At 55.5% G+C, this 27,959-nt stretch overlaps 1 protein-coding gene across 1 annotated transcript in view; it reads left to right on the top strand.

The window, feature by feature from the left end:
- NEK6 (NIMA related kinase 6) overlaps nt 1–27,959 on the top strand; it is an 80,524-nt gene that overhangs the window by 38,958 nt on the left and 13,607 nt on the right. The window contains exons 2-7 of the mRNA XM_063082341.1: nt 840–958; nt 9,817–9,957; nt 11,260–11,322; nt 15,727–15,837; nt 20,239–20,347; nt 21,254–21,361. Of these exons, the coding sequence (XP_062938411.1) occupies nt 869–958; nt 9,817–9,957; nt 11,260–11,322; nt 15,727–15,837; nt 20,239–20,347; nt 21,254–21,361 (622 nt within the window). The 5' untranslated portion in view covers nt 840–868. The remainder of the gene's footprint in view (nt 1–839; nt 959–9,816; nt 9,958–11,259; nt 11,323–15,726; nt 15,838–20,238; nt 20,348–21,253; nt 21,362–27,959) is intronic.

Genomic DNA, 27,959 nt, shown 5'->3' with positions numbered 1-27,959 from the left:
AGGCTCTTCCCTCGGGCTGTACAGCTTCTTCTATGTGCATAAGCCTCAGACCCTGCCCCAGAGGCACTTAGCAGATGGCAGAGGCCAGAGACTGTCTCTGACATGAGGAGAAGTGATGCTGGGGGTGATACTCAGATGGCCTTTAGCTTAGGACTGGGCACATAGTGGGTGCTTTATCAGGGACAGCTGTTGCGGTTGCTATAGCTCCTGGTGACTAGCATCCTTGATTCTCCCAGGGGAGCCCAAGCAGAGGTTGGGGAGGCTGCTCCTTTGTGCAGAGGGCTCTGCCCCTGCCCAGAGATTTGTGCAGGACAGTGAGCAGGCCCATGAGCCCTGGTCTTCCCCGTGTCTCAGTGGCTGGCGCACCAGGGCCCAGCAAGGACAGGGACATGGGGCCCTTCCTGCAGCTCCTGCTCACAGACTGACTCAGGTCTCTCTCTTCTGACCACCCAGGCTGCCAACCTGGGTTTATGTGGGGTTGATGATGGGGGACAGGGGGACAGAACTGTGGAAAGAACAAGGCTCTGGACTTCAGCAAATGTGGATGAATCTGGTGCATCCCTTGCTGGCCTGGGGACCACGGACAGACTTTTCCCTGCCGGGAGCCTTGGTGTCCTCTTTCCAGTGGGGATAATCCTAGCAACCTAGGACAGTGCAATGGAGGGAAAGTGTGTCACGTGGGGTGTCAAGTCCTAGCCCTGCCCTCAGTGACCATGGGCAAGTTACTTAACTGCTCTGTACCTTGGCTTGTGCATCTGTAAAATGGGCAAGTGAAAACACCTGCTCTTTCTGGTGGCCATTGTGAGGAGAAAGTGAACAGGCCCTGTTTTCTGTTGCAGCCTGTGCCCTTGTGAGGCTGGCATGCAGGATGGCAGGACAGCCCAGCCACATGCCCCATGGAGGGAGCCCGAACAATCTCTGCCATACACCAGGGCCCACGCACTCTCCTGATCTCCAGGTAAGCCCTTTTCCTTTGTCTGCAGTGCACTGAAGAGTCTTTGAGGAACACACATTTCTGAGGCTCCTTTGTCTGAGCTCCCAGCCATTGGAGGAAGCCCCTCAGCATACCCAGACAGAACCTCTTCTTGAATGCTTCCAATGACAGGGAGCTCACTCCCTAATCTAGTGAGCCCTTCATTTAATTCAGCTGCACGCAGACTCCTCCTCTGTGCCATACTCTGGGCTGAGACTCCAGGCCCTGGTCCTGCCCCTGGGGGGTTTCCTTGTGAATGGATTGGCTTTATCTCAGAGAGATCAGCACTGGCTAGAAGGATACAGAAGGGCTGTGGAGGCCCCGAGGAAAGCGAAGGACTCAGGGGACTGGGTAGGGGCGTGCTGGGGGTCAGAAGCTCTTCCTTACGCTGAGCCAATGTCTGCCTCCCTTTCTGGTCTTACCTGTGTTCAGGCCCACTTCGGTCTCTTTATCTAGAACCAGCAGGGCTTTGGGGAATGCTGGTTTCCTACATACCTTGGAGAGCCAGGCAGCCTTCTGGAGCTTTTCTAAAGGTGGCTTCTGGGTTTCTGAGCTGCCTCAACACACCCCAAGCTTTGCCCATGCTGTTCCGTGGGTCTGGAATGCCCTCCCAACTCCTCATCCAAATCTCAGTCCAAATGCTGCTGCTTCTAGGGAGACTTCCTTCCTGTTCCTTTGAGCTGCCTCTGCACCTGTGTGCACACACCTGGGTCCTGGCCATGATCATATCTCATGGAGGGATGGGTTCCTGGGTCTACCTCCCTTTCTAGACAGAGAATTCCTTTGGAGTGGGGTTTTGCCCGTGGCACTATCGTGGGCCAGGCCCAGAGGAGTCCCTCAATGCCGCTGAGTTCATGAAGTGCAGATACGCGTGCAGTGCACCCACTCAGGACATGGCTGTGTGTGGGACAGACCCAGGACTGCTCTCAGGGACCACACAGCCTTATGGGAGAGAAAGACAAACCCAGCAGAAGAAACTCAGGGGCTCATGGAGCCCCAGCCAAGCACCAGATCTGAGCTGGGGAACGAGAGGCTTCCTCAAGGAAGTGGCATGCGAAGTCCCGGCGCGGACAGAGCGCTTGTCTGGGCAGGCTGGCTGAGGCCAGGTCCTGTAGAGTCCTGTGGGCAGCCTGGAATGATGGAAAGTATTTGTCCAGGGTTGGTTTTTTGTCCCAAGGTTGTGAGATGTAAATCAAGGGACACTCAGAGACAACCACCTTCCTAAACCATGGAAAGCTTGTCACAGCTTCGATCTGCCTAGTTGTGTTGGAGAACTTCAGGTTGGCTGATATTTGACCTTATGGACAGGGTTGCCATGTACAGTTGTGCAGGTTATATACTGCATAAAGGTGCCTGGCCAAGGAGGCGGGTGGGTCCGAAATCCTCCTGTGCTTGCACTGTCACTAAGCCATGCTTCCTGGTGCAGGGTTGCACCAGCCCTTGGGAAGGGGCGCCACCACAGATTCACATGGAGGCGACATAGGAACTAGTGGACACTATGTACGTGTGTGTGCGCATGGGTGTGGGCGTGTATGTGTATACAAACAAGCGTGTTGGGGGTCCATGGGCATCTGTACTATCCGTAGTCTTCCATTTCTGTTACTGGCTGGTACACAGGGGCCCATTTCCTAGGTAGAATTGGGGAGGCAGATCCCAGAAAGCTGGGAAGACCTAGGACACTGTGGGTCCAGAGTCCACAAGGACATCTCGCTGATGGCTGGGGGCAGCGAGGCCTCTTCGGATAATGTAGCAATTTGTCATATTAAGTCATTCACTAACAATTGAATCCCCCTTGATTAATCTCCCAGAATTAGCCAGTTGCGTTTCGAGCAATTAGGGTTAATTACAGCCTCATTTGGCAGAGGAGAGAGTCCCGTAATTATTTCACAATCAAGGCAAGGAGGTGGAGGGCTGCCGTGGCCGCAGCGTCCACAGCGTCCCATTGCACATGTTGGAGTGGGTAATGACATAGTTAAGTGTAATTAGATACGATTATTCAGCGCTGGGCTGTTCAGGGCAGTGACTGTCAAGTGAAGATGCCCCCAGTGCCACCAGCATCTAGCCAGGCTTGCAGCATCGGGGCACACAGCAGAGCTGGCTCTGTGCAGCTCCAGGTCAGGTGGGAATGGAGACAGTCAGGTACTTTCTCCTCGGCTCAGGAAGCCTGGTGTTTAAACCCCATCTGGGGAGACATCACAGCCCGAATCTTGCCTGTTTCAGGTCAGCGGCATTTTCTTTTATGGCAGGAAGTGTGGCTGTTTCCCTGAAACCGTCCGTAGAGGAAGGTGCCAGGTTCCACAGGCTGAGGTTCTGTTCACAACTCCAGTCCTCACCAGCTGGGTGATGTTGGGTAAATGACCTCTCTGAGCCTCAGTTTCCTCATCTGTAAAATAGGGTGATAATAGCACCTCCCTCATGAGGCAGCTGTGAAGACTGAGATATATTTTAAACATCTAACATGGCACCTAATGTTGTGGATGTCGAGGAGATGGTATGTCATGGATCTTATTCTTATATTTTAAAAATCATTTTAGTTTTCACAGCTAAAGACCCCAGAGCTGGATAATATCCCCAGTGTAGGAAGAACATAAACTATAGACACTCCAGCCATGGTTTTTGTTAACCTTCTACACCCATCGCTAGTGGTTTGTTCATTTCAGGAAGCTTTCTAGCTCTGAGAGCCGTCAACATACGAAAATATATTTGCCGAACCCAGCAGAATCCTGTATGAGATTCATATACACTTAGGAAAGCTGAACACACTTGCTTTTATTGAGGTTTCTAACGTATGAATGAATGGAGTTGAGAAAAGGAGCTTAAAATGCCCCAGGCTTTATGATTTTACCAATTTGCTACAGAGTATTTTCATCGGGAATGAAATACAAGGCTCAGCTGACCCACTAGGAACCACATGAATTTCCAAGAAGGGGAAAGGAGTCCTTGCCTGAGAAAGCCCTGGCTAATGTGTCTTCCATCTGGAGAGTCTTTGCAGACCTGCGTGGGATGTGCCAAGTTCAGTTATATTTGGGCACTATTCCGAGAGAAGAGCATTGCATAGTGTTGCAGGGCACGGGGCAGCTATTGCTTAGGTAGGCATCGCACAGGCCAAAATCTTTAAGAAAATCTTCCCGAAGAAATGATGGTAGGTGGATAATGTTTAATGACCAAATATTAATGGCCATTAATACTCAAGTAGTGTTTGCTAAGTGTTGTAAATTCAGCAAGTGTTTGTTTCCTTTCTGCTCTGGGCCTACCAGGTTCCTGGTGCCTACTCTTGGGGGGCTCACAGTCTGCTGGGGAGGCCTCATGTAAATAAAGACAGTGTGGGAAGGTGGACGCCCCCACGGAGGGATAGACAGATGCTGAGGGAGCCTGGAGAATGGGGCAGCTAGTTCTGCCAGTGGATGATGAGGCGTTTGGGACAGGACAGGGACAGGAGGTGATTGCAGGAAGAGAAAAGAGCCCAGTGCAGGCCCCAGACCTGAAGGTGCTGGCCAGCCTGATTAGATGAGGTGTTTAGATACCGGTAGTAGAAGATGGCTGGTGTTCCTGAAGGTCTTGAGTCTGCGCTCTGTCCTTTGAAATTGAATCTATAGCCAATGGGGAGCCCATTACTGGTTTTAAGTTGACAAGGGAGTACTTGGGTTTGGGTTTTAGAAAGATCAGCGGTGGCTGGGGCCCAAGGCTCAAGAAAGGTGAAAATAGGAGGTGAGGAGGCCATTGCCTCACCAGGTGAGATGACACCTCCGCCTTAAATGCAGCTGCAGCCGTGGGGGCTGGACACAGGGAGGGAGAATTCCTTGTGGCCCCACTGCACGTCTTTGTGCTGCTGGCTCTTTGAGAGGGAAGATGGGCTTTCAGTCTTAAATTAGCCAGATTGTGAGGAGCTAAGCAGGGTTGGCCTCATAAGGAGTCTGGCCATGTGGACTCTGTAAATCATGCCCTTTTGTGCCACACAGATTTAAAACATATCGCTGTATACACATATCTGGATCCATGAAGTTCCCTATACACGGTGTCAGATGTCTTTAAAGGTGAAATTCGTTTAGAGGAATTGTCATTCCGATGAAGTGTGCTTTTTAAAATCATAGAAACGGTTGCCTTAAAATTAATGATGCATTGCAAATATCAGGGAAAAAAGACCCATCCAGTGTAAAGATGATTAAAATTCAGGTCAGAAGTCTGACTTAGTCAGGCTAAATTTTTTAATGAGATTTCAGAAAATTAATTGGGCGAATGCATTTTTATTCTTTTAGAATGTAATTTTATGCTCCTGTTTGAAAAAAAAAGGGGGGAATTTGTCGATGGCTGAGGCTTATTGTGGTTCAAACATTTTAAACCCAAATTAACACAGGATGGGGGGTGTTTGTGGCCTAACTTAATCTGACTTGGAGGAGGGAGCCAGGGCTTCTCAGAGCTTTCTGGGGTAGGAATGTCCCACAGTGGTCCGAGACCCTTCCCGGTCTCCCGGTTGTGCCCCTCCTTGGCCTGAGAAAGCTGGTAGCTTTTCTTGGGAGGGTGGGGTTGGGGACAGAGGTGACTCGGGGACCTCAGCCATCTCCTTGGCTCCTGCTGCCTAAGGTCAAGGCTCCCAGAGACTTCTCCATCCTTGTCCTCTCTCAGGTCTAGTCTGTCTACCCTGACAGCTCAGGCCTCCTCCCCCAGCCCCTCGACCCCCTCCCCTCCACCTTTGGGGGAGAACTAAGGGGCTCCACACCCTGGGGAAGGGTCCTGAGGAGTCAGTATTGGCCTCCCGAGGTGTTTTCCCCACAAGCAGCCCTAGAACGGAGGCCGAGGGCAGCAGTAGTCCAGCACCGTCCTGCGGCAAAGAGTCCTGGGTGGCCCATGCCAGGAGCGATGGAGTCACAAGGAGGTGGCCCTTCCCCACAGGTGCCTCATCGCAGTCCCCCAGGTTACTGCCAACCCCCTGGTCAGCAGACCCTCGGTGGAGTGGGATGGCTGTGGCCATTAAACAACAGCAGAGGACTCCCTGAGCACGTTCCCTGGGCCAGGCCTCCAGGCCCCGTTGTCATCTCAATGGACTGGGCCAGAGCCGCGGTTGCCCCTCTGCCGACCTGTGCCCCAAGGGGTGTGTTCATTTTCCCCAGGAGCCAGCCCGGGGTCGGTCAGAGCAGGGCACGGGAAGCAGCAGATGGCCAGTTTTCTGAGCAGCCATCAGGGTGGTAGGTCATTAGTTAAGTTACTATTGGGGCCAGCATCGTGAGAGCTGCCCTGATTCTGACTTCGCACTGGCCCAGAAGTTAGAGCCCCAGAACCCTCAACCCTCACCCCCAGTGTCATCTCCCAGAATCCTCAGAGAAATCCTGAGGCCAGTACTGTTTCTACCTACAGATGACCGGCCCAGGGTTACTCAGCTGCAGGGACACAAGGCTGACCCAGGAGGGGAGAAAGGCCCTGGGGCTGGTGACAGAGAGAGGTCTGGCCTTTTGGGGTGAGAACTCAGTTCACTCTTTCTTCCTGCTCAAAGCCCCTGAGTTAAGTCAGGGTCAGGACTCTGCTGGCTCAGGCAGCTGCACCCAGGAGCCCAGAGTCCTGAGGTGCCCCACACCTGAGCAGAGACTGCCCTGGCACAAGGCCCATCCTAACACCCTGAGGGCAGTCATGGCTCCAGAGCCTGCTGGACTGTGCCCCCAGCCTGTGGTGCTGCTGCCTGCGTAAGATGCCCCCACCACAGGAGCGCGTTCTTCTAATTAGGTCACATGGGTTGTGGCAGGAAATGCAAATCTGGGTCATCCATATGCAGATGTGTAGCTGGAGTCACCACAGAGGCTGGGGTGTCACCCACCTCCACCAGGAGCTTTGGGGCCGCTGTGGAGCTGGGCAGCATGGCCTCCTGGGCTGGGCAGACAGTGTTGGGGACTCGCACTGACTTCCCACTCATCACAGTGAGAAGAAGCCGGTGTTCCCAGAGCAAGGACCCTCAGAGGTCACTTCCCCCAAGCCCTTCACTCCACCAAAGGAAACTGAGGCCCAAGAGGGGAGGGACCCCACCACATGTCACCCTGCAGCACAGCTGGCTCTATATCAGACAGGGAGCTTAGGTCCCAGCTCTATCGCTAGCTGTGTGACCGTGCCTTGGTTTCCTTATTTATAAAATGGGATTAATAACCCTTGCTTTACAAGGTTAGGAGATTTAAGTTACAAAATCTGTCTAAGCAGCTGACATAGTAATGGACAGATAGAAGGTGCCTAATACACAACAGCTTGTGGTAATTTTTATGAGTACATGTGATTCTGTCTTGCTGAGAAACTGCTTTGGCTTTTTCTGAATGTGTCTGATTTTGACTGCACCCCAGAGGTGACAGTGGCTGGGTCACAGAGTCCCGTTGTGCATTAGGCTGTTTTGAGCACATTCTTTGTGTCATTTGACAAACATGCTCCCAGCACCTCCTCTGGGCAGGTCAGAGCCTCAGCACAGGGAGCACAGAAGGGGACTGAGACAGGGCCCCCTTTTGGAGAGGCCCATGGTCGGCGGGGACAAGGGGGACCGGGCAGGGCTCGGTGGCTGAAAGAAGCACGGCTGGAGCAGGCAGTGGCAAGCCTGGCTGGCTATGGAGTCTTGAAGGAAACAGTAGAGGAGGATCTGAATTGGGAGGTCACCCTGCACAGAGCAAAGGGTTTAGCGCTGTCGTCCCCAGTCCTGGGGTTATATCCCAGTTCTGCCATCACCTGCTGCAGGATCTGGAGCAGGTCACTGCTTCCCCTCTGAGCCTCAGTTTCCTGAAATATGGATAGCAATAATGCCCGCTCACAGGATCACCTGAGGACCCAGGAAGATGGCACGTGGGAAGTGTCTGCAGCGTGCCTGGCAGGCAGCGTGCCCTCAATAATGCCTGTTCCTCTCAGGTGGGCGCTCAGTAAGGGACTTGAGCATCTGCGTATTTGGTATCCGCGGGGGTTCTGGAACTGATCCCCTGCGGGCACCGAGTGCCAACTATATGTAGGTAGGTTAACTGCTGTTACTAAGGCATTTACCCGACAGACATCGGCTCAGAATCATCATTTCCCTCCTCCCCCCGTCCTCCTGATCAGTCCCCAGGCAGAAGGGTCTTCAAACCACCCACCATGGGAGATAATTATGCCTCAAGACTTCAAAGTCAAGGTTGGCCCAGCTTTTATCTTGCTGAGGGAAGGAGGCAGCGTGGTTGTGGCCATGAGGCTTGGACTTTCATCTCTTGCTCCCGGCAGGAGGGTGTCCATTGAGCGCCTCCTTGGCATGGAGCTGGGATGCGGCAGCTTAGTGGAAAGTGGGGTGCCTGCCCTGCTCCCGCCTGTCAGTGACAATGACAATGGCCTCTGAGTACCACTGTGAGCACTCTGGGTGAGAAACGATCTATGTGGCTGTCTCACAGATCCGATCTCACAGTGACCCTGCACTTCCATCATCTCCGTTTACTCAGCCACCAGCCAGCGAGCTGCTGAAGCAGGGCTGGGACCCAGGCCACCTGGCCTAGAGTGATGCTCAGAGCCCTGCACTTGGCTGCTATTCACACAGAGGTTCCAAAGGCTCCGTCCAGGGCTGATTGGTCTAAATGTTTGCATTCCAGGTGAGGGAGAGTTCCAGAACAAAGCCCAGTGCCTGGGTCTTCTGCCATCTTGAAGGTTTCTGGCCCAAATCTAGAAGAGGCATTTTCACTTTAGAAAGTTCAGCTGCTTATTCTTGCTTCAGTGAAGCTGTGTTTCTAGCCCCACCCCCAGCCCCCAAACTGAATGCCACAGATATTTCTGCACACTGACTACGTGCTTGGTGTCCAGCATCGACTGAGACCCAGTCCCTGCCCAGCTGGGGAGACAATCCCCAGTGTTGGTGAGCCCCGGCCCCAGAGTGGCGTGTACATGGGGGCTGCAGCAGGAGGGAGGGCGGGGTCCTACCCAAAAGCAGCAGAGGAGGCTGCATAGAGCCATGTGACCCGGGCAGGGCCGGCCCCTCAGGGCCTCAGTTTCCTCATTCTTCAAATGGAGATATAATAGGGCCCATCTTGCCAGGCAGAGGTGTTGTGCAATTTCTCCCCCTCCATCTCCCCCTCCCAGGCCCCTGCATTGATGCCCCCTCCTCCCCTTTTCCTGAGAGTTCATGCCATGGGGCACCTGCTGCCCCCTCCACCCCTGGCAGGCCCTACAGCTTCCCCATAGGCTTCAATGCTGGCCCCTGCAGGGTCATTGTGAGGTCTCTGATTTCTTCATGTCACCGTAAAGGGGCAGTTTATCCAAAGAACGAGCTCAGAATATAAGGCTGCAAATTCTAAGCTCGGTTTTGGCTACCGCAGGAGGGGATCTTGCAGGGTGAGGGGTTGGGGCATTACATGCAGTGTCCCATGGGGCTGGTGAGGTCTGAACTGCAGTCCCACCCAGCAGGGCCTCCCTGAGCTGTGTGACATTGTGAGCCACTGTACATCCCCTGTTCAGACATCACTGCACATACACTGCTTGCCGGGCCTGGCCCGGGCATAAAGGATTTAGGAGTGAACAAGGCACGAGGCCCCTGGCCCCGCAGAGCCAGCCTTCCAGGACAGGAACCAGAGCCGAGCAAACAAACAAGTAGTCATGTCATGGGGGATGGTGACAAGGGTGTTCTTTCCCCCAAGAACAGCCTCAGTCTCTCACCTACAGTGGAGTCTCTGTGGCAGCAGACAGGACCGGGTGTAGAAAGCCCCCAGGGGCACATGGGAGGCTCTGAGAGTGGGGTTGGTAAGTGAAGTCCCCCCTACACCTCAGAGGGACACTGTTGGGGGTACTGGGACTCTAGGGGTCCCCTGCCACCAAGGCCTGGCCCTCCACTCCAGCCTGGCTGATCACCCGTGCCCTCTGTCCCTCCCCTCCAGAGGCTCCCCAACACCCTGTCTTTTCGCTGCTCACTGGCGGACTTCCAGATCGAGAAGAAGATAGGCCGAGGACAGTTCAGTGAGGTGTACAAGGCCACCTGTCTGCTGGACAGGAAGACGGTGGCTCTGAAGAAGGTGCAGGTGAGCCGATGACCCTGCAGGGTCAAAGCTGTGTCACAGGAGCTGGTTCTGCATCCGGGCCCGCCCCTGCCCTGCCTGTGTAATGAGGGAAATGAACATCCAACTTGTCGGGCTGTGGGAGAATCGGGTAGACCCATGTTTATGAAAGCTCATTGTGAACGATGAAAGAAAAGAAGAATGAGCATGCATTGAGCACCTGCTGTATACTAGGTCATGCTAGGAACTCATGGAAACTTGACAACAGCCCTGTGGGTGGGGATTATTGTCCCTTTTTTCAGATGAGGAAAGCAGTGCAGACACTAATAATAGTCACCAGAGCCAGAGAGTGAGTCGAGATTCAGACCTGACTCACACTGGAGCCTGCACTTGCTCCACGGTTCTGGGCTCAGAGTGTCCTTCCCGCCTCTGTGTCCCTCCTAAATGGAGGAAGGGGGTCAAGCGGCAAAGTCAGGCCAGTAGGCACGTCAGCAAGAGCTGCTGCGCCCACCTGAACGCTGCTTTGTTGGAGGACATGGCTTTAGATCCTCCAGCGAAGCTTCTGGAATCCCTTGATTGCTCATTTGTCCTTAAAGACCGGGATTCCCAGCCTGGGCAGTGGAGGCCCAGGAGAGAGAAGGCAGCTCAGAGGAACCTGGGGTGGGGGCAGCAGGAAGAAGACCCGCTAGATTGTTTCCTTGTTGATCTGTGAACCTCTCCCCAAAAGGCCCATTTTCTGCTCCTCATCTTCTAAGGAAGACTCACCTGGGTTCTCTGTGTCTGGGTTCTTTTGTGCCATGATGGGTTTTGTGGTGGGGCAGCTACAAAACCTTCTGTCTATGCCTCTAAGTCAGAAGGTGCCAGGAGGACTCACACTGATGTGCAGTAAAGGGGTTGGGGGTATGGGAGGTGCGGCGCTGGCTGCTGTACCCAAATCTTCTTATGCGATTCCCATGACAACCCTGGGAGGTCGGGCTGTTGGCCCCATTTACAGAGGTGAAAACTGAGGCTCTGAGAGTGCATCCTGGGCTGCCACTTACCAGCGTGGCCTCAGCAAGTCTCTGGACTTCTCTGGGCCTCAGTCTCCTCCTCTGTGAGTTGGGTACAGTAACTCCTACTTCACGGAGGGTCATGAGGATTCGGTGGGAAGTGGTTAACACAATGCCTGGCTCGTGATAGGCGCTCAGCAAGCAGGAACCGTTGCCTGCAGGGGTCCCTCGGTGAGCAGGTCAGAGAGCCAGGACTTGAATCCCGGTCCTTGTGGCTCCCGTGGGGGCGCTGGGTGCTGGTTTTAACCGCTTTATTTCTCTTTTCCTCACACCCAAGATCTTTGAGATGATGGACGCCAAGGCGAGGCAAGACTGCGTCAAAGAGATCGGCCTCCTGAAGGTGAGTGTCCTCGGCTGAGCAGAGCAGGAGCCCTTGCTTCCTTGGGTGGCCCCAGGCCCCCAGCTGGGCCACATCATGTCTGTCATAGCCCACGGGTGTCAGGGACCCATAGCCACTGCTAAGTTCAGAAACGATGCCTTTCTGGGGACAGCGACTCTTCCAGCCCTCCCAGTCCTGGACCTGCACCAATCCTGCTGTGGATGGTAGTGACTGGCATGGAAGTCCTTCTGCCCAGGGCCCTCACGCCCGTGCCATGCAGTGGCCTCTGGACCCGGCGCAGCTGAGGGAGGAGCCGGGTGTGGTCATCGGATCAGAGTGCAGCTCGTCTGTCTCTGTGCCCCTCTTTTTCTCTCTCTCACCCTCTTTCCCTCTTTCCTCTTTGCCTTTTATTCTTCTACTTTGTACAGAGCACACACATTGGAATAGTCAACCACACGTGTGTTTTTTTCTTCTCTCCCTTCCTCTTGCTCCCATCAGGAGATGCCATGGCTTGGATGGCCCAGCAATGCCCACTTGGGCTACTGGGGAGGATTAACAGTCAAGTGTGGGGCCCAGGTTTCCCGAGTGCTGGAGGGACCCCTGTGCTGTCACCTATTGGGCTCTTCCCCAGGCCTCCCACAAGGAAAAGGCAGGATGCACAAGTGGAGATGGATCCCCTGAGGGCAGCCCTTGTGCCTGCCCCTCTGTGAGCAGAAGTCCTTGGTTCTGCCCAAGCTGGGCTAATTGGACAGGGTCACACCGAGTGACAGATGTGCCGGGGCCCGTCCAGGGAGCGTGCATGGGGCAGTGAGTAGGTGTCTGTCATTGTCCCCTCTTGCTGCTGGCTTCTGGGTTGGTCTCCCCAGACCAAGAGACAACAGAACTTTCTGGACTAGACTTTGGCCCTGGGCTGGGGCTGCTTTCTCCTGGGGATTCCTCTCTACACCAGGCTTAGGATTCTGCCCGGGATCTCAGAGGTGACAGAGGAGGCTGGGAGAGAAGAAAAGGTTTGAACTTTGGAGGCCCAGGAGCCTGGGTTCGAATCCTGATGTCATGTTTATTTATGAGCTGTGTGACCTTAAGCAAATGACAACCTCCCTGAGCCTCAGTTTGCCCATTTACTCGATGACAAGAGTACCTGGCTCATAGTGTATGGGAGGATTAAGAGGACTGAATAAAATAACACTGGAAAAGGGCGGGGCGCAGTAGAGCACACAGTAGGTGCCCACTCAGCATCCTCCTCCCTTCCCATGAAACACACAGGGAGTTTGCTCAGCAGCTTTTGGCAAAGTGGGGCTGCTGGTAGCAGTGACACCTGCTGAAGCCACAGCCTCCCTGTGTTCTCAGCCTGGGCCCTGCCCTCAGGGCTCACAAGCTCATGGGGAACAGGTGGGCAGCAGATAGTGATCTGGGGTGATGCAGGCCAGCTGAGGGGCCAGGGAGCTCAGGGGACACCCGCTTCCTGGGCAGGCCCCCTATGGCCTGGGCACCATCCCGGAGTCTGGAAGGCTGAGATGAACCGCTTCAGGGAACTGTGACAATGTAGATTACAGGAGGTGCAGGGGATGCACAGTGGAGATGTTGGCAGGACCAGATCCAGCTCAGGACAGTGGACTTGAATGTGGCAACAGAAGGGGAGCGACTGAGGTGGCCGAGAGCCGAGGGGAAGGTGACCTAGTGTGAGTTTTGTGATCCTGGGGACTCTGACCGATCACCGGGCTCGGGTGACCTTCTCCTTGGGTGGAGGAATTCTACATGCATGCTTATTGAGAACAGCCTGTTCTGGGTCCCTGGTAGCAGAAATGTGCAACCGCAGCCCCTGCCTTGAAGCGGTCCAAGCCTGGCATGAACCCGCTTGGCTAGCAAGGGGATTCTGTCTCTTCCCCCGGGTGCGGTGCAGTCGAGTGCCATTGAGCACAGACTTCAGAGGTGGCACATCCCTGCTCACTGGCTGTGTGGCCACGGGCCAGATGTGGACTGCCCAGGACCTCAGTGTCCTCATCTGTAAAAGGGGTGCGCTGACAGCAGTGCTGTTCAGAGGTGCCGCAGGGGTCGGTGCGGAAACGCACCTGAACTGCAGAGCAGCGGCTGGCAGGTGGTACGCACTCAGTCCCCAGCAGCCCTTATCATCATGGTTATCACCTCTCCCCGCCAACACCAGCCCCTTTCCAGAACGCCAATCCAGCTCCCCAGGCAGCCTGTGGGAAGTCAACAGGATGTTGCAGAGGCACGAGGTGCTTCCTACAAAACAAAAGGAAACACGGTTCTCAGAGGGGCCACCAGGAGACATCATTCATATTGCTCATGCCAAGACCCAAAACCCAAAACTTCCCAGTGCACAGGCTGCTGAGGCCAAGCATGGGCCAAGAAGGCGGGCCCTGTTGGAATGCAATGTGTACTGGTACATTCAGCACAACTTTTGAGCACCTCTGATGCTAGCCACGGAGATGCGGCCCAGCAGGGAAGACAGGTCACAGACACTTCTACCCCTGATGTTCCTCTCTCAGGACAGGACAACTCTTGGGTGCTTCCTGCCCTGTTCTGCACACTTCTGGTTTCCAAGAACATTCATGAGGACATTCCAGAGCACATGGCTGAGCCCTGCCCAGGCCGGGGCTGGGCCCAAGTGGGTTGGTGGCATTTGCCTTCCTCTCCCTGACTAGAGTATGAGCCCTGGAAGGCACAATCTGTCCGAGTGCTCATTAGGCACCCTGGGCTCAGCACGGGGCCTGGCACTTAGCAGGTGCACACAGTAGCCTGAGAGGGGGTGCAGGGGAGACAGGCCCCACTCTTGGTGGCAGACTGCAGCACTGGAGTGGATTTAAGATACAAGTGCCTAGCACACAGTGACACTCACACGACAGTTGGGGCAGTTAGAAGAGGTTGGGGGGGATGGACAGGAGAATGCACAGGTGCAGGCTGTGGACATGGAGGAGAAGGGATTGTGACCTGGAGAACAGCGAAGGCTTCCTTCCTACAGGAGAGGAACGTGAGCTAGCCTCAAGGTGTAGGGGGCAGGGACAGAGGGGGTCTGAGGTGGAGGGCACAGGCTGAGCAAGCGTGACATGCTGCCTCCTGAAGTCCAGCTGTCCTGTGTGAATTACCCTCATTTGTCACTGACCAAGGTGCTTCCACATAGGGACCCTGCTGCTAAGATGGGTGAAAGGGTTCCCCACTCCAGTAACCCTTGGGAACCAGGAAAAGGGATGATGGATCGAATGTGCCACCCCTGCGTCACGAGCTGTGCAGGTGCCCAGTTCCTCAGGTGTGTCTGGATACTTACTGAGCCACTGTGCTGGGCAACCCAACAGGACTGCCCTCAGCTGAGGGGATGGACCAGAGCAGGCGCACCTGCCTCAGGGCCAAGGGTTGGTCTAGAGCAGGGGTCTGAGGACTTGGACAGGCAGTGGGCACCAGGACAGAGTGGGGTCAGTCTTTCGGGGGACGTGGTCGGAGCTGGGGCCAATGGCTGAGGTCGCCTCCAGCTCCTGGGGGCCTAATTGAGGGGTGCCCACCCATCGGGCTGGCGTGGAGAATGAATGAACGGGAGATGGCTTGGCTCCGTAGTGTCTGCCCAGGTTCCCCCTCATTCTAGAATCCAAGGACAGGCACAGGTCAGCATGTAGCATTCTCCCAGCAATTTCCAGGCCTTTTAGAAAATGTGCTCTAAATGGGTCTCTGATTGTCCGCTGATGTATGGATTGAGCCGACCACACTATGGCAGGATATTTGAGTCTCCTCTGCTTTCCCCAGATCCAGGGCTCATTTTGTGTAGACAGTTTTGTTATAAGTGGTTGCCAGAGGCTCTTTTTAGTCAGGCAGGGCCTGACTTCCAGCCGTTTGGCTCTGTCCTGTCCTGGCTCCATCCCCCCCGGGCTCCACACGCCACCTCAGCAAACACAGGTCATCCTGGGGAGGCCAGCGGCAGGGTCTCAGCACTGGTCAGGCAGGGCGGCTGTCATGCCATGCATGTTTTTCAAGATTTCACAAGGGATGGGTCAGAAATTGAGACAGAGTGGGAAGGGAGGAGAGGAATCCTCCTGGCCAGCCACGCGCTGAGCACAGGGACAGAGCTGTGGGGCCAGTCCTGCCCTCAAGGGTCCTGGAGGTGAGGAGGAGGGGCACTTCCACACACATCTCTTGAGGCTAACTCAGCTGTGTGCAGGTGCATGAGCCCATCTGATCTTCACTACTACTCTTCAAACATGATGCCCATTATACAGATGAGGAAACTGAGACCCAGGGATGCAAAGTGGCTTTTCCAATGTCACCCAGGTCTGTTTGACTCCCAAGTGTGGGCCTTTCCCCTGGGCACCCACCTCTCCAGCAAATGCCAGAGCCCCCATGAACGGGGTGCCAGCATGTGGGGCGCTGGGGTGCACCACCTTTCACAGGGACCACCTCCCTCTCTTTCTTCTCCGCCAGCAACTGAACCACCCGAACATCATCAAGTATTTGGACTCGTTTATCGAGGACAACGAGCTGAACATTGTGCTGGAGCTGGCCGATGCAGGTGACCTGTCGCAGATGATCAAGGTGAGGGTGCTGGTGGGAGGGCAGGGCCTGGGGCTGCCCGGACACAGGCAGCCATGGTCAGCCTGAGTCCCTCACTGCTCTGGCCCCAGCTGAACACAGTCGCTCAGGGACCACTCACCCCTCCTTGCCGAAGCCCACAGGTCTTAGCAGTGGCCTGGCGGTTGCCCTCAGGTAGCTGCCATTGCTGGGGTGCCTTTTTCTTCCCATCGGCCTCAGGGAAGCTCACTTCAAGAGAGAGCAGAGGTGATGCCCACCCAGGTTGGCAGCTGGGAGAGCCGGCCCTGGACAGAAAGGGCCCCTCTGGCCACTCCCACCTCCCCAGCCTGTCCACGGGCACATGGGCCACTTCTCCTGTCTTATGGAAGGAGCAGGGGCAGCTCCCCCTGTGAGGTCAGTCTCCAGCTCTTGGGAAAAGGTCTTGTAGGTCTGACTTGCCCCATTTTACAGAAGGGGAAAACTGAACCCAAAGAAGTGAAGAGACTTGTTTGAGCAAGTGGTGGGACAGACCCGTGCCTGTGGCCCAAGTCTCTGTTTTCCTGGCCTGGGACCCATCAGTGGACGTCATCTCCAAGACGATCTCCCCAGCTGTAGAAGGGGAAGATCTTTGTTTCTATGTAATGGCCGATGCCTGGGGTCTTTGAGAGGTTGAGCAACTGGCGAGGCATGCAAGCAGGCTCAGTACCAGGTCTGACTCCTGCTCTGCATCTTCCCCCCGCACCACCCACCGCAGCACCCCTCTTGTCCCACTGCCAGGGCCCAGGACCAAGACAACCGTACATCTGGTGTCAGGGACCATTGTGGCTCCACTGGTGGAGCCCCTACTGTCAGCACCTACGACCATGCCAAGTGTGCACCACTCCCTGAGTCCACGCCATCCTCAGGTGGCAGCTCAGAGAGGTTTAGTCTCCCGCCCAAAGCAGCACAGCCTCGAAGTGGAGGAGCCCAGGTCTGCCTGACCCCAGGCCCAAGCCCTTGGCCCCTGCTGCTGCTCCTGCCCCAAGGCCCTCACTCCCCTGCTGGCCTGGATGGACCGGCGTCTCTAGCTTCTGCTCCCTCCCTGGACCTGGTCTGTCTGCTCCTGAGTGAGACTGGGCCCTGCTCGAGCCCTCACCCGAATCCTCTGTCTTTCCCACCACTTGCCACTTGCTCTTCTGAAATTTGGCTCTGAGGAATACGGGCGTCATTGGGAAGTGGCATTACTTGAGCTGTTATCGCCTGCTTTTATATTTTCGTTGACATATTAATGCATTTGCAGGGATGTTAATCTCCGCACAGATCCCTGGTCGGGACAGATGTGCTATATCATGTCTTGGCTCTTCCTCCCCCACCCCTCTGTCTCTCCTTCCTGTGTTGTTCTCTTGCTGAACACACATGCCTCGTGCACCCACTGGGTGCCAAGATCTGGGGTGCTGCCGGCCTGGGCACTGCCCTCAGGGAGCCCCAGTCCTAATGGGAAGGCAGACACAGGAACGAGCAGTTAAGTTCAGGACGTGCGGGAGTCAGGGAAGGCGTCCTGGAGGAGATGACACCTCAGCTGAGCCCTGAGGGGGGACAGGCAGTCTAGAGGCAGGAGCAGCTTGCGCGGGAGCCCAGAGGGCTGGGAAGCACCTTGGTCCAGGAGAGCACGGGGTGAGGGGAGGAGAGCAGGGAGCAGAGGCCGTCTGCACCCTGAGGTCAGAGAAGCTTCCGAACACTGATGGTGGGGAGCAAACGTGCTCAGCTTTGTGTTCTAGAAGAAAGACGGATGCTGGATGCCGATAGGAGAGACAGGCAAGGGTGGCGACAGAGGTGGAGCAGGGGAGGGGCCAGAGATGGAGGACAGGCCCCTCCTTGTCGCCCCACTGGAATGCAGCCCTTAGTGGGGACACCGCACCCTCTCAGCCCCACGGACCCCAGACACCTTCATGGCTCTCAGTCCGTGGAGTGGGGCTGGAGTCTCAATCCTCAGAGAAGGATGTGACTGGGCAAATCCCTCCCTTTCCTGAGCCTCAGTTTCCACCTCTGACCCAGGAACGTATAGGAGAGAGCACTGTGGGGCTGCAGGCCCAGGTGCAAGCTCCTTCAGGCAGGAGGGACGAGGAGGCCCGTGGGTCACCAGCACCCGTGTCCGTGCCTGGTCTGGAACGGGGTGACCGTCCCCATTCAGCCTCCCTTTCACTTGCACCCTTCCCTGGCTTTCTCAGGGCCAGCGCTGGCTCAGGTTCAAATCAGTCATGAACTCAGTGGGACTGAGAGCTGGGACGTGTGTAGACTGGGTTTCTGGGTCAGCCTCGGATCCCTCCCTGTGCCCCACCTGCCCCTGTTCGCTCTGCCCCGGCTTAGGGGCCCTCACCTGCAGAGCCTGGCTTGGTGCCACCCCAACAGGAGAGTCAGGGCAATGGACAGACCCACCCGAGTCAGACACACCTGCTGGGTGACCTGGGGCAGGTCCCTGTGCCTCAGTTTCCTCATCTGTAACATACCCAGCACAGTGCCTGGTGCTTGGTAGGAACTTAGTTTCCCTGGACTTTCCCACTGTCCAGCTACCTCTGAGTTTCAAAGGGAATGGGGGCCTTACCAGGGCCCCTGCCTGGAGTCACACCACGGTCGCCACACTGGGCTGGCCTTAGAGTGGCCAGCAGGGCCTGTGTCCCAGGAGCCTGCAGCCTCAGGGGATAAGCAGCGCCACCACGGCCATGGTGCTGTATTATTTATGAGGGACAGTGAAGCCAGGAGCTGCTGCCATCCCGGAACCCACCAGAGACTCTGCGCCTTCCCGCTAAATGTCAGACAGTGCTTATAGGACGTGACATTTAGAAAATCACCACTCGCAACCTCGTGCATCCCTGCTTAAATGCTGTAATGAGGATTAACTAACATCACAGCATAAACAGCATCCCAGCCTGGCCCACCACCGAGGCCTGGAGTGGGGGTCTGTGCTGGGAGCCTGGGATGGCTCACCTGAGAGCTCTCTCTTGGAATGGAGCGTCAGAAGAGCCAGGGGCTTCCAACTGTGACCATCTCCCCTGTTGGAGGTTCCCAGATCTGGATCCCAGCTGGGTGACCTTGGGCACGTTCGTGAACCTCTCGGAGCTGGTGCCTCACATCGGTGGATACTGGTGTCATTAAAAGTGGGTTGAGAGCTTGGGCTTTCTGGGCAGAAGGCCTGGAGGTGAGCTGTGACTCTCCCCCTCACTAGCGACTGAGTGGCCCTCTCTGTAAGATGGGCACAGTCCTCCCTGCTTAGGGCCCAGCACAGTGGCCAAGCAGGGCAGGCCCTCAGCAGATGTTAGCTCCTGTCCTTTCTTCTGCCCACGCCCCTTTCTCAGGCCAGTTGTCCTGGGTCAGTTCCCGTCTTCCTTACACCAGAGCAGCTGCCCTGGCGAATGGGCCCTCGGGGTGCGTCACTTCTGGCTGCTTTGGGGAGAGATGGCTGCTCTGAAGCTAGAAGCCACTGAATAAAAATCCTACTACTTAGGTAGCTGGTGTATGAGTCATACCCCACCCACCCCCAGCTGTGGCACCCAGGAGACAGCCCTCACCCAGGTTGATCTGAACCGTGGCTCCTGGCTTACTCCTTCCAGGACTTTCTGTCAGTTAACAGCTCATTTAGTGTAGCCTGGGGGGTTAGAGGGGGTTGTTTTGTTGGGGTTGTTTTTGTTTTTTTCTGGAACATTAAATATGTTTTTCCAGGCAATGAAGTAGATTCAAGCCTGTTGAAACTGGGGGGTCCTAGGGCCAGCCCGTGGCTCACTTGGGAGAGTGTGGTGCTGACAACACCAAGTCAAGCGTTAAGATCCCCTTACCAGTCATCTTTAAAAAAAAGAAAGAAAGAAAGAAAGAAACTGGGGGGTCCACTTGAGATTGTCGAGTCCACTTCCTCAAGGTTCTCGCTATTTGGTAACAATCACGTTGCACTGAGATGTGCCAGCTCCAGGGAAGTGGTGGCAGCTGTGATTTAACCCCCAAATGTGTTGTGGGTGGTGCCGTCCTGAGCCAGGCCAGGGCTGGGGACAGGGAGAGACCACACGCAGTGCACTCCTGCAAGGAGCTCCCTGTTGGGGGTGTGTCCAGGAGATGCCAGGAGCACGTGAGGGAGAGCAGCTTCAGCATCTGCAGTCCAGGATCCATCCAAGCAGACTGTCCAGGACACCCAGCTGGGCCAGGCCTGCCCTGCCCTCACGGGGCTCGCCACACAGGGTCGGGGGACAGGGTGACCACGGAGCACGATGTGGGCTGAAGGGGAGGTGTGAACGCAGCACTCTGGCTTCCATGTTTACTATTTGTTTAGCAGCCTAACCACCCACCCCATGCCAGGCGCCAGCTGCCCGCTGTAGGCAGGACAGGAACAGCACCCTGCATTCACCCTCCTTGAAGCCCGCTCACCTGGGCCTGTCCATCTGTCTGTCTCCCCCACTGCAGTACTTTAAGAAGCAGAAGCGGCTCATCCCCGAGAGGACGGTGTGGAAGTACTTCGTGCAGCTGTGCAGCGCCGTGGAGCACATGCACTCACGCCGGGTGATGCACCGAGGTACGTGCCACCCCGCCAGGACCTGGGGGCAGGGACCTGTGGGAAGCCACGTGCCCTGGGCCCAGGGAGAAGCTTCTCTTTGGCTCCTCCAGGCTCCTCAGGGAGCCCCCTTGGGGAACTTGGACCACTTTGTATTCTCCAGGCAGTTGGGCTTCCAGCAACGCCACACACACGTGCCCTGTGTCAGGGACCTCCCATGGTGGAGGCACCCGGTGCTAGATAGTTACGTGAGCCCCAGGGAATGGGGGCCATGCTCAGCCCACTGTCCCCAGTCCCTAACACCAGCCCGGAGCCAGCACAGACAGCCCAAACATGGCCAGTTCCCCAGGAAGAGAACTTTCATATGGGCTTTGACATCTTAGTAGGAGTTGGCTGGACAAAAAGGTGAGACACTGACAAAGGATTGTCTTCAAAAGTTGACATCATCCCGAGTTGTGAGGAAGGGGTGCTGGGTGCCAGGCAGGGTGCTGGGGACCTGAGTCCGGTTACCTCACTGATTCCTCCCTTCATTCTCTCGACCTGTATTTATTGGTGTCTCCTGTATGCGAGGCAGTGCCCTAGTCACTGGGGTACAGCACAGGTGACCTCACAGAGTGCTTCGTCCGTTTGTCACACAGTTTGTACTGAGCACCTACTGTGTGCTAGGCACTATTCTAGGCACGGGGGATACAGATGTAAAAAAGAAAAAGACAAAAGCACAAAAGTCCCTGCCCTCCTGGACCTCACAGCTGCCCTGTGAAGTAGGTGAAGTTAGACCCATTTTACAGATGAAGAAACTGAGGCTCAGAGAGAGAGGTCCATTTCCCAGTCCCGTAGCCAGCGCTGAGCAGCCAGGCAGGGCGTCACTCTGAGGGGACAGGACGCGTCGCCTGAAAGGCCCTCCCTCCCCACCTCCTTCCCCTGCAGATATCAAGCCTGCCAACGTGTTCATCACAGCCACGGGCGTCGTGAAGCTTGGTGACCTCGGTCTGGGCCGCTTCTTCAGCTCTGAGACCACCGCAGCCCACTCTCTAGGTAAGGGGGATCCTGTTGACCGTGTAGCAAGATGCAAACATTCCCCACATGCCTTTGGTTAGTGCAAGAAAACACCTTTCTTGAGTGCTAGAAGTTACTCGTCTATTCAGAATAGGGACTCCGAGAGGAGGAAACTGAGGCTGGAGGAGCCCGGCTGGGGCCTCCCGGCCCTACTGTTGCCATATGGTTCTCCATCCTCAATGCACCACACTCAGTCTATCCCCTGGGGGTGGACATTTGAGCTGTTTCCAGTTTTTGGCTTCTGAATGGGCAGTTTTGAAGCTGTGGGGGCCAGGCCCTCACCCGGGAGGAGGCGACCTTGTAGCTGGACTGTGGGGGGTGAACAGATGCTGGTGGGACAGGGAGGGGGAGGGGACAGCGCTCCAGGAAAGGGAATAGGGTGAGGCTGCGTGGGTGGCTCGTGGCTGGGTCCTGGGAGGGCTGCAGGAGGAGGGGTAAGAAAGGCGGGCAGGGCCTTGAATGCTGAGCCGGGTGGGCTGGACACTGTCCTGGGAGCTCAGGCCGCACTGAAGGGCAGGTCTAGGGAAGAGACTTGGTCAGATCTGTGTTTCGGGTCATGTGAAGCAATGGTGAGCTTCAGAATCCTATGCTGGGGTGTAACTGAATGGAAACTTGCAATGATGAACGAGGGAGTTTTTCATTTGATATGAACATAAGAACCAACAAGGCACCCCAGTGGAAGATGGAAATAGGGTCTCCTGTGCATTACAACAGGGCGCATCAGGGTTTCACCATGGCTGCCCTGTAGAACGTTCTGCAGAGGCCCAGGGGGTGGATGGGGCCTCCTGCTTTCCCCAGAGCCAGCTCCGGCTCTTTGAGGAGCGTTGGCAGAGGAAGGTGCTCCCGAGGCTCACCTCCTGTGTGCAGCCCCAGACCTGGGCAGACACACCCCGTGTGGACAGGAGGGAGTCGCCCCACGTGCACCAGCTACCTCCCTTGGAAACCGCTCTGTTCTCCCTCATTCCCACTCCACTCACAGCTCAAGCCAGGGTGTGTCCCGTCCCCCAGCCCTGAGTGACTGCGGCAATCTGTGTGTGCAAACAGCATCTTCTGCTGACAGCAGAGGTACTTTCTGGAAGATACACTCTCCTACGGAGACTGTCACTGTTCGTACAGGTCCCGATGGCTTAGAGACTCAGCATATAGCCTGCAATTGGGAGAAATGTAATATCTCTGGAGATCAGCAGCTCTGAGCTGTGTATAGGAGAGAGCGTGTGTGGGTGGGAGGTGTGTAGGGAGGGGGGTGTTTGTTTTGAAACTCTCATCCCCACCCGACCCTTGGGGACAGCTGGCCAGGCCTCAGGAGCACTTCCTATAGCTCCAGAGGAAAGGATGTGAACTTTTAGAAGGAGAGAAAAGAACTGTGATTACTAGAAATGAAAAGCGGGAGGGGACGAGGGTTAACGAGAAATTGGTTAAGGGACACAAAGAATGATTCCGTATTGCAGTGATGAATAAGCTCGCTATCCTGATCTGACCATCACACATTGTACACAACTATTGAACGTCAACTTTGCACCCCACGTATACGTATAATAAATTATCTTTTAAAAAAAATAAACAGAAAAAAACATAAAATAAAATACCTCAATGGCAAAAACAAAAAGTTTTTTAAAAAAAGGATGTGCAAGGACCTGCCACCCAGGGCACATGTGGGACTCCATTCCTGCCTCTAACAGCCTTGAGAGGCCACAGGATCCTTGTTTGCTGCAGACGAGGAATCGAAAATCCAGGGAGCTTGAGTGATTTCCTCCCAGGCCACATGGCAGCAGAGCCAGGACCCAGACGCAGGCCCCTCCTGCCAGAGCCCAGGCACCTTCCAGAAGGCCAGGGCTGGGGGTCTCGGAGGATAGCAGTGGAACCTCCCTCTGGAAACCCTGGCTGCCCACTTTGTTGCTGGAAGGAAACCTTGTCTTTACTGGTCCCCTCAGACACTTCTTATGTGAAAAAGTGTTTCCGTCGGTTTTGGACCGTTTACCTAGCTGGTTTAAGAGCTGCAAAAAGGCCAAAAAATCCAAAGAGAACTTGGATCCAAAGAATCCAAGAGGGGAATTGAAACCGCTGCCTCCTGTCCCCTGTCAGTCAGGCCTGGGCCTTCCTCGGTCCACTGCGGGAAGGACTGCAGCACTCCGTCACAGCGGGTTAGGATCGCATCATTAGGAACGGGCACAGATAGCGTCTCGTCCGACAGTGTGATTTTATCGACTTGGACTGGTGCACTTATTATATTAATGAGAAGGAATTGGAACTTGAGGAAAAGGCCGTCCTCGTAAGCTGGGCTCTTCCTGAGGCCTCGGAGCAGCTGACCGGGCCGTGTGATGGGTAGAAGGAGCCCTCCTGGGATCTGTCCCTGCTCTGGGCCATGTGCCCAGCATCCAGGAGATGCCCATTGAGCTGAGCCTTGCCCGGGGGCTCTGCAAGGCCCTGTTTGCAGGACATGCTCCCAGAACCAAGGGCCTGCCTCTGCACCCACAGGTGACAGCGCAGAGCCAAGATACAAGTGACAGCACAGAGCCAAGACCCTTCCACAGCGAGATTCTACGTACACATCAGGCCAGGCAGGGGATTGAGCTAATTACCAGAGCATCGTGACTCAGGAAGGACATGGGGCAGAGGCCCCTTCACACTCTGTGCGTGGGTATGAATTCTGCATCCACCGCATCTAATGTGCACCTACTATGTGGGAATGCTGTGGCAGTAGCCACGTTGCCCCGGTAACCACCTCGTCTCCTAAGGCTGCTGACCCGAAATCTGGGCTTATGCAAATCTGATATTCTCCTGCCTCCCCTTCTCTTGGTCCCCTCCCTGTATCTGTATTTGCTAACACAAGGCTGGCATGAAAGGGCATTAGTCAGTGCCATGGTTGTGCTGACAGGTGCGGTACCCAGCAGTGGCAGAGCGACTGCCTCGGTGTCAGGAATAGGAGCCGTAATTAGAGCGCGGAACAGAATGAGCGTCAGACGAATTACCAGGCAGCAGATCATATTTGTCAGGAAGGATTGCATACATAAAAATTAAGTGACAGTACACGCCGGCGTAATGAAAGAAAAATGAAAGATTTGCCTATACACAGCTCACAAGCTACAAGCAAGTGTCTCGCTCCGAGCAATGGCACAGCTGCAAGACAAATTGTGGGGCCAGGAGAGCGGGCCCTGCTCTCTCGGTGGTGGTGACAGGGCAGCCTTGGGCTGGCATTAGGGGTGGGAAGAGAGGCTGCCCACACCCATGGCTGTGCAGGGCCCACGCCACTTCTCGGGGTTGGAGGAGCAGCTGTGGTTCGGGGCGACACCATCAGCTACAAGCAGCCCAAGCATGCCAGACCCCAGTGCTTGGCCTGGCTACAGGGCACAAGTGCTTTCCTTCTCCTGACCTGAGCCGACTGCCCTGGCCCTGGGCTGTGTGCAGGGGACATGCGATTATGCAGCCTTCCCTGCTTTCAAGGGGCCCCAGACTGGCTGAAGGGCAGACACGGTCAGTACCAAGTCGCATGGTGAGGGGACAGGTGGAACCGCCTCCTGAGGGCCCACTGCATGCAGGCAGGTGCTGGCCTGTGTGATTCTAAACTCTACCTTGAGGAGCCCAGGGCCACTGGGATTGGGGCCACCTCAGCCCCTCCGAGAGCTGTCCTTTACTTCAGTGTTCTGTAGCCACTGGACTCACTGAAAAGGTGCGTTAACAAAGAAAACGAGGCTACAAAAAATGTTTGAAAAACATTTTGCTTTTTAAAGAATCATCACAATAAGGCTTGTTATCTCCGTTTTACAGAAAAAGAAACTGAGGCTCAGAGAGGTGAGACCACATCCCTGTGGTCACCTGGCTGGCAGGTACTGGAGCCCTGTGAGGAGTCAGCCCAGGACCGAATACACCAGCCCAGGGCAGGGAAGAATTGAGCTGGGCTTGTGGGTGCCCAGAGAAGGGGTCGAGAGAGGGTCCCTAGAAAGATCTCCTGGTGCAGGGGACATCCACGGCTCCAAGTGCCCATGACACAGGGGAGAGCCCATCCAATCTCGCCAGCGGCAAATGTCAGCGAGGAACCTGGGGGCTTGTCATGGGCCCCTGGGGGAGGGTGGAGCCTCCTCTCCTTCCTGTGTACCAGCTGTGTTGTGCTGTCTGCACCCAGGCCCGGCACTGGTGGCCTCATGGGATGTTTGCCAAGCGGATGGGTCATCCTCACAGCCAGGCAGCCCTGGGGATGCGCATTACCGCAGGCACAGGATTGTGCGGATGAGTCCCAGGCCTCCTCCTGTCTCAGCCCTGTCCCACACACCATCCCAGCAGCAGGATGTCTGGGAACAATCCTGCCAGTCCCTTTGGCCCAGAAAACCCGCTTTGGCGGATAGATCGCAAACCTGAGTTTGGACCGAGGCTCTGAGCTCCGACACCTGGGTGGGAGGTCATGGGAGGTCACATGTGGTGACTCGTCTGCCACATTCCCGGCCTTTTCAGGGGCACAAACTGTTAGAAAGAGATGAGCTGATGCCAGAGAGGGTGGGAAGGTGTTAAGGGGACAGCAATGGAGGAGTCGATCAGAGCCTAGGATGCAGCTCATTCATTTGTTCATTCATTCATTCAACAAGGATTTGAGCCAGGCCCTGGGCTGCTCCCTGGGAGGACCTGGCCCCTGTGCTTGTGAAACTTTCAGCCTGGGGAGAAAATCCATTTAGTCTTCATCATGAACCAAGCACTGTCTAATAGTCACGTCCCATTTTCCAGAGGGAAACCAAGGCTCTGAAGGGTAGAGGGGAGGACCCTCTGTTTTACTGATGGGGAAACTGAGGCTGCAAAAGAATTGCCATTCTCAGCTAGCGAGCTATATCCAAAGTGGGTCAAACCCAGCCAGGTCCAGCTCCGCACGCCCCTGCCTGTCCCTTGGAGGATTCAGCACCAACATACAGACGTCCAGCCCGAAGTCCCGACTGGTGGATGGATGCCGGCAACCAGACCACGTTTCTCCAGTCGTTTTCAAAACCACCATCTGGGGAAGGGGGCAGCTGGCAGACACCAGCCTCTCCTTCATGTGAAATCTGCCTTCTTCGTATCAAATGAACATGTCTCAAACTCCGCGAGCATTTCAAAATGCAGCAAAGTTTGTTTTGACAGGAGTGGCGCGTGGCGGGGAAGCGGGGCCTCTTTAATCAGCCTCCTTTGAGGTCCTGCAGTCTCCTCTGATATCTGCCAGGTTTGAAATCGAGGAGTTGTAGGTAAAGACTCCGGGAAGGTCAGGGTTTGTTGGGCTCCTTATTCAGAAGCTCAGCTCCATCCCCCTCTGTGAGGACTGAGACCAAGGCTGTGCAGGGCTCTCCCTCTGCGTCTGAGCATCACTGTCACTGTCATGGGGTGGGTGGGGAGAGAAGGTCCCTGCTGTGCTGCCCACAGAGGGCCCCCTGGGCAGGGCCCCTGTCTGAGGAGGCACCTCCTCCTGCCAGCTTCTCCCACCCTTCCCCAGAGTCACTGCTCCCCTGGGGCCTGGGGACCCCTCCTCCAGTGGCCTGCTGCAAGCTTGGGATTTCTTTGAAGTCTCTTGTTTTATCTTTAAAACTCATGCAAGTTATGCATTGTGCTCCGTGATGTGATGTTTGAGTGTTTGTTGTCAGTATAAAAACCAGGCTTTACATGACTTATTCCCAGATGAAGCTGGCATCACAGAAAGAGGGGCAGTGTCTACCCCTGCAGCTTCATGCACTGCTGCACAAGTCTTGGACACTCCCCCACCCAGGCAGGCAGAATACCCCAACTTTAAGATGCACAGACCAAGGGGGAGCAGCCCCTCCTTGGGGTCTGGGGACTGGAGAATCTGCCAGGAGACGGGGATATGAGGGCCCAGTGCCTGGCACAGGATGGGCCAAATCTCCCTCAGTTGACGCTTCATGAATTTATTTTTTTGTTCCACAGATGTTTACTGAGCATCTGAAAGAATGAACAGGTGGGTGGTGAGGCTTTGCAGCAGCTCCTCTCAGACTGTAACATGCATCAGAAGCCCCCGGAGCTTGTGAGCGATGCAGGTGTCCCACTTCCACCCCTGGAGATTCTGATCCCACAGGTCTGGGGTTGGGCTGCAGACCTAGATTTTTAACAAGCCCCTCTAGGTGGGTCAGCTGTGGCCACTGATCAGTCTAGACTTTCTTTGATATGTGTGGTCAGCTGGCTCCTTCTGGAGACTTCCTGGGGTAGGCAACTCACTACCTCCTGATGGGCTCACTCCTGCCAGGTCCCAGCACAGCATCAGGGCTCAGTTCAGATTGGATGGAGGTGGATGGATGGATGGATGGGTGAACAGGGGGTGGATAGATGGTTGGATGGGCAGATGCTAGATGGACAGACTGATGGATGGAAGAATGGGTGATGGACGAAAGTGTGGACGATGGATGGATGGGTGGGCAGACAATAGGTGAACAATTGTGGATGGACAGATGGACAGACGGATGTGTGATGGGTGCATGGTGTATACAGCACTGGCATCTTAAAGGAGGGTTCCAAATTACATTTAGGTGTTTGCCTTTTTTTCCTTAACACCAGTGGAAACTGGGGAAAAAGCGGAAAGAGCAGCGAGGGGGCAGAGGCTTGGGGTGGAGAGTGG

Source organism: Cynocephalus volans, chromosome 17, assembly GCF_027409185.1.
Source record: "Cynocephalus volans isolate mCynVol1 chromosome 17, mCynVol1.pri, whole genome shotgun sequence".
NCBI classification, from domain to species: Eukaryota; Metazoa; Chordata; class Mammalia; order Dermoptera; family Cynocephalidae; genus Cynocephalus; species Cynocephalus volans.
The sequence above is the reverse complement of the archived record's forward strand: the minus strand, read 5'-3'. Positions and strand labels throughout refer to the sequence as shown.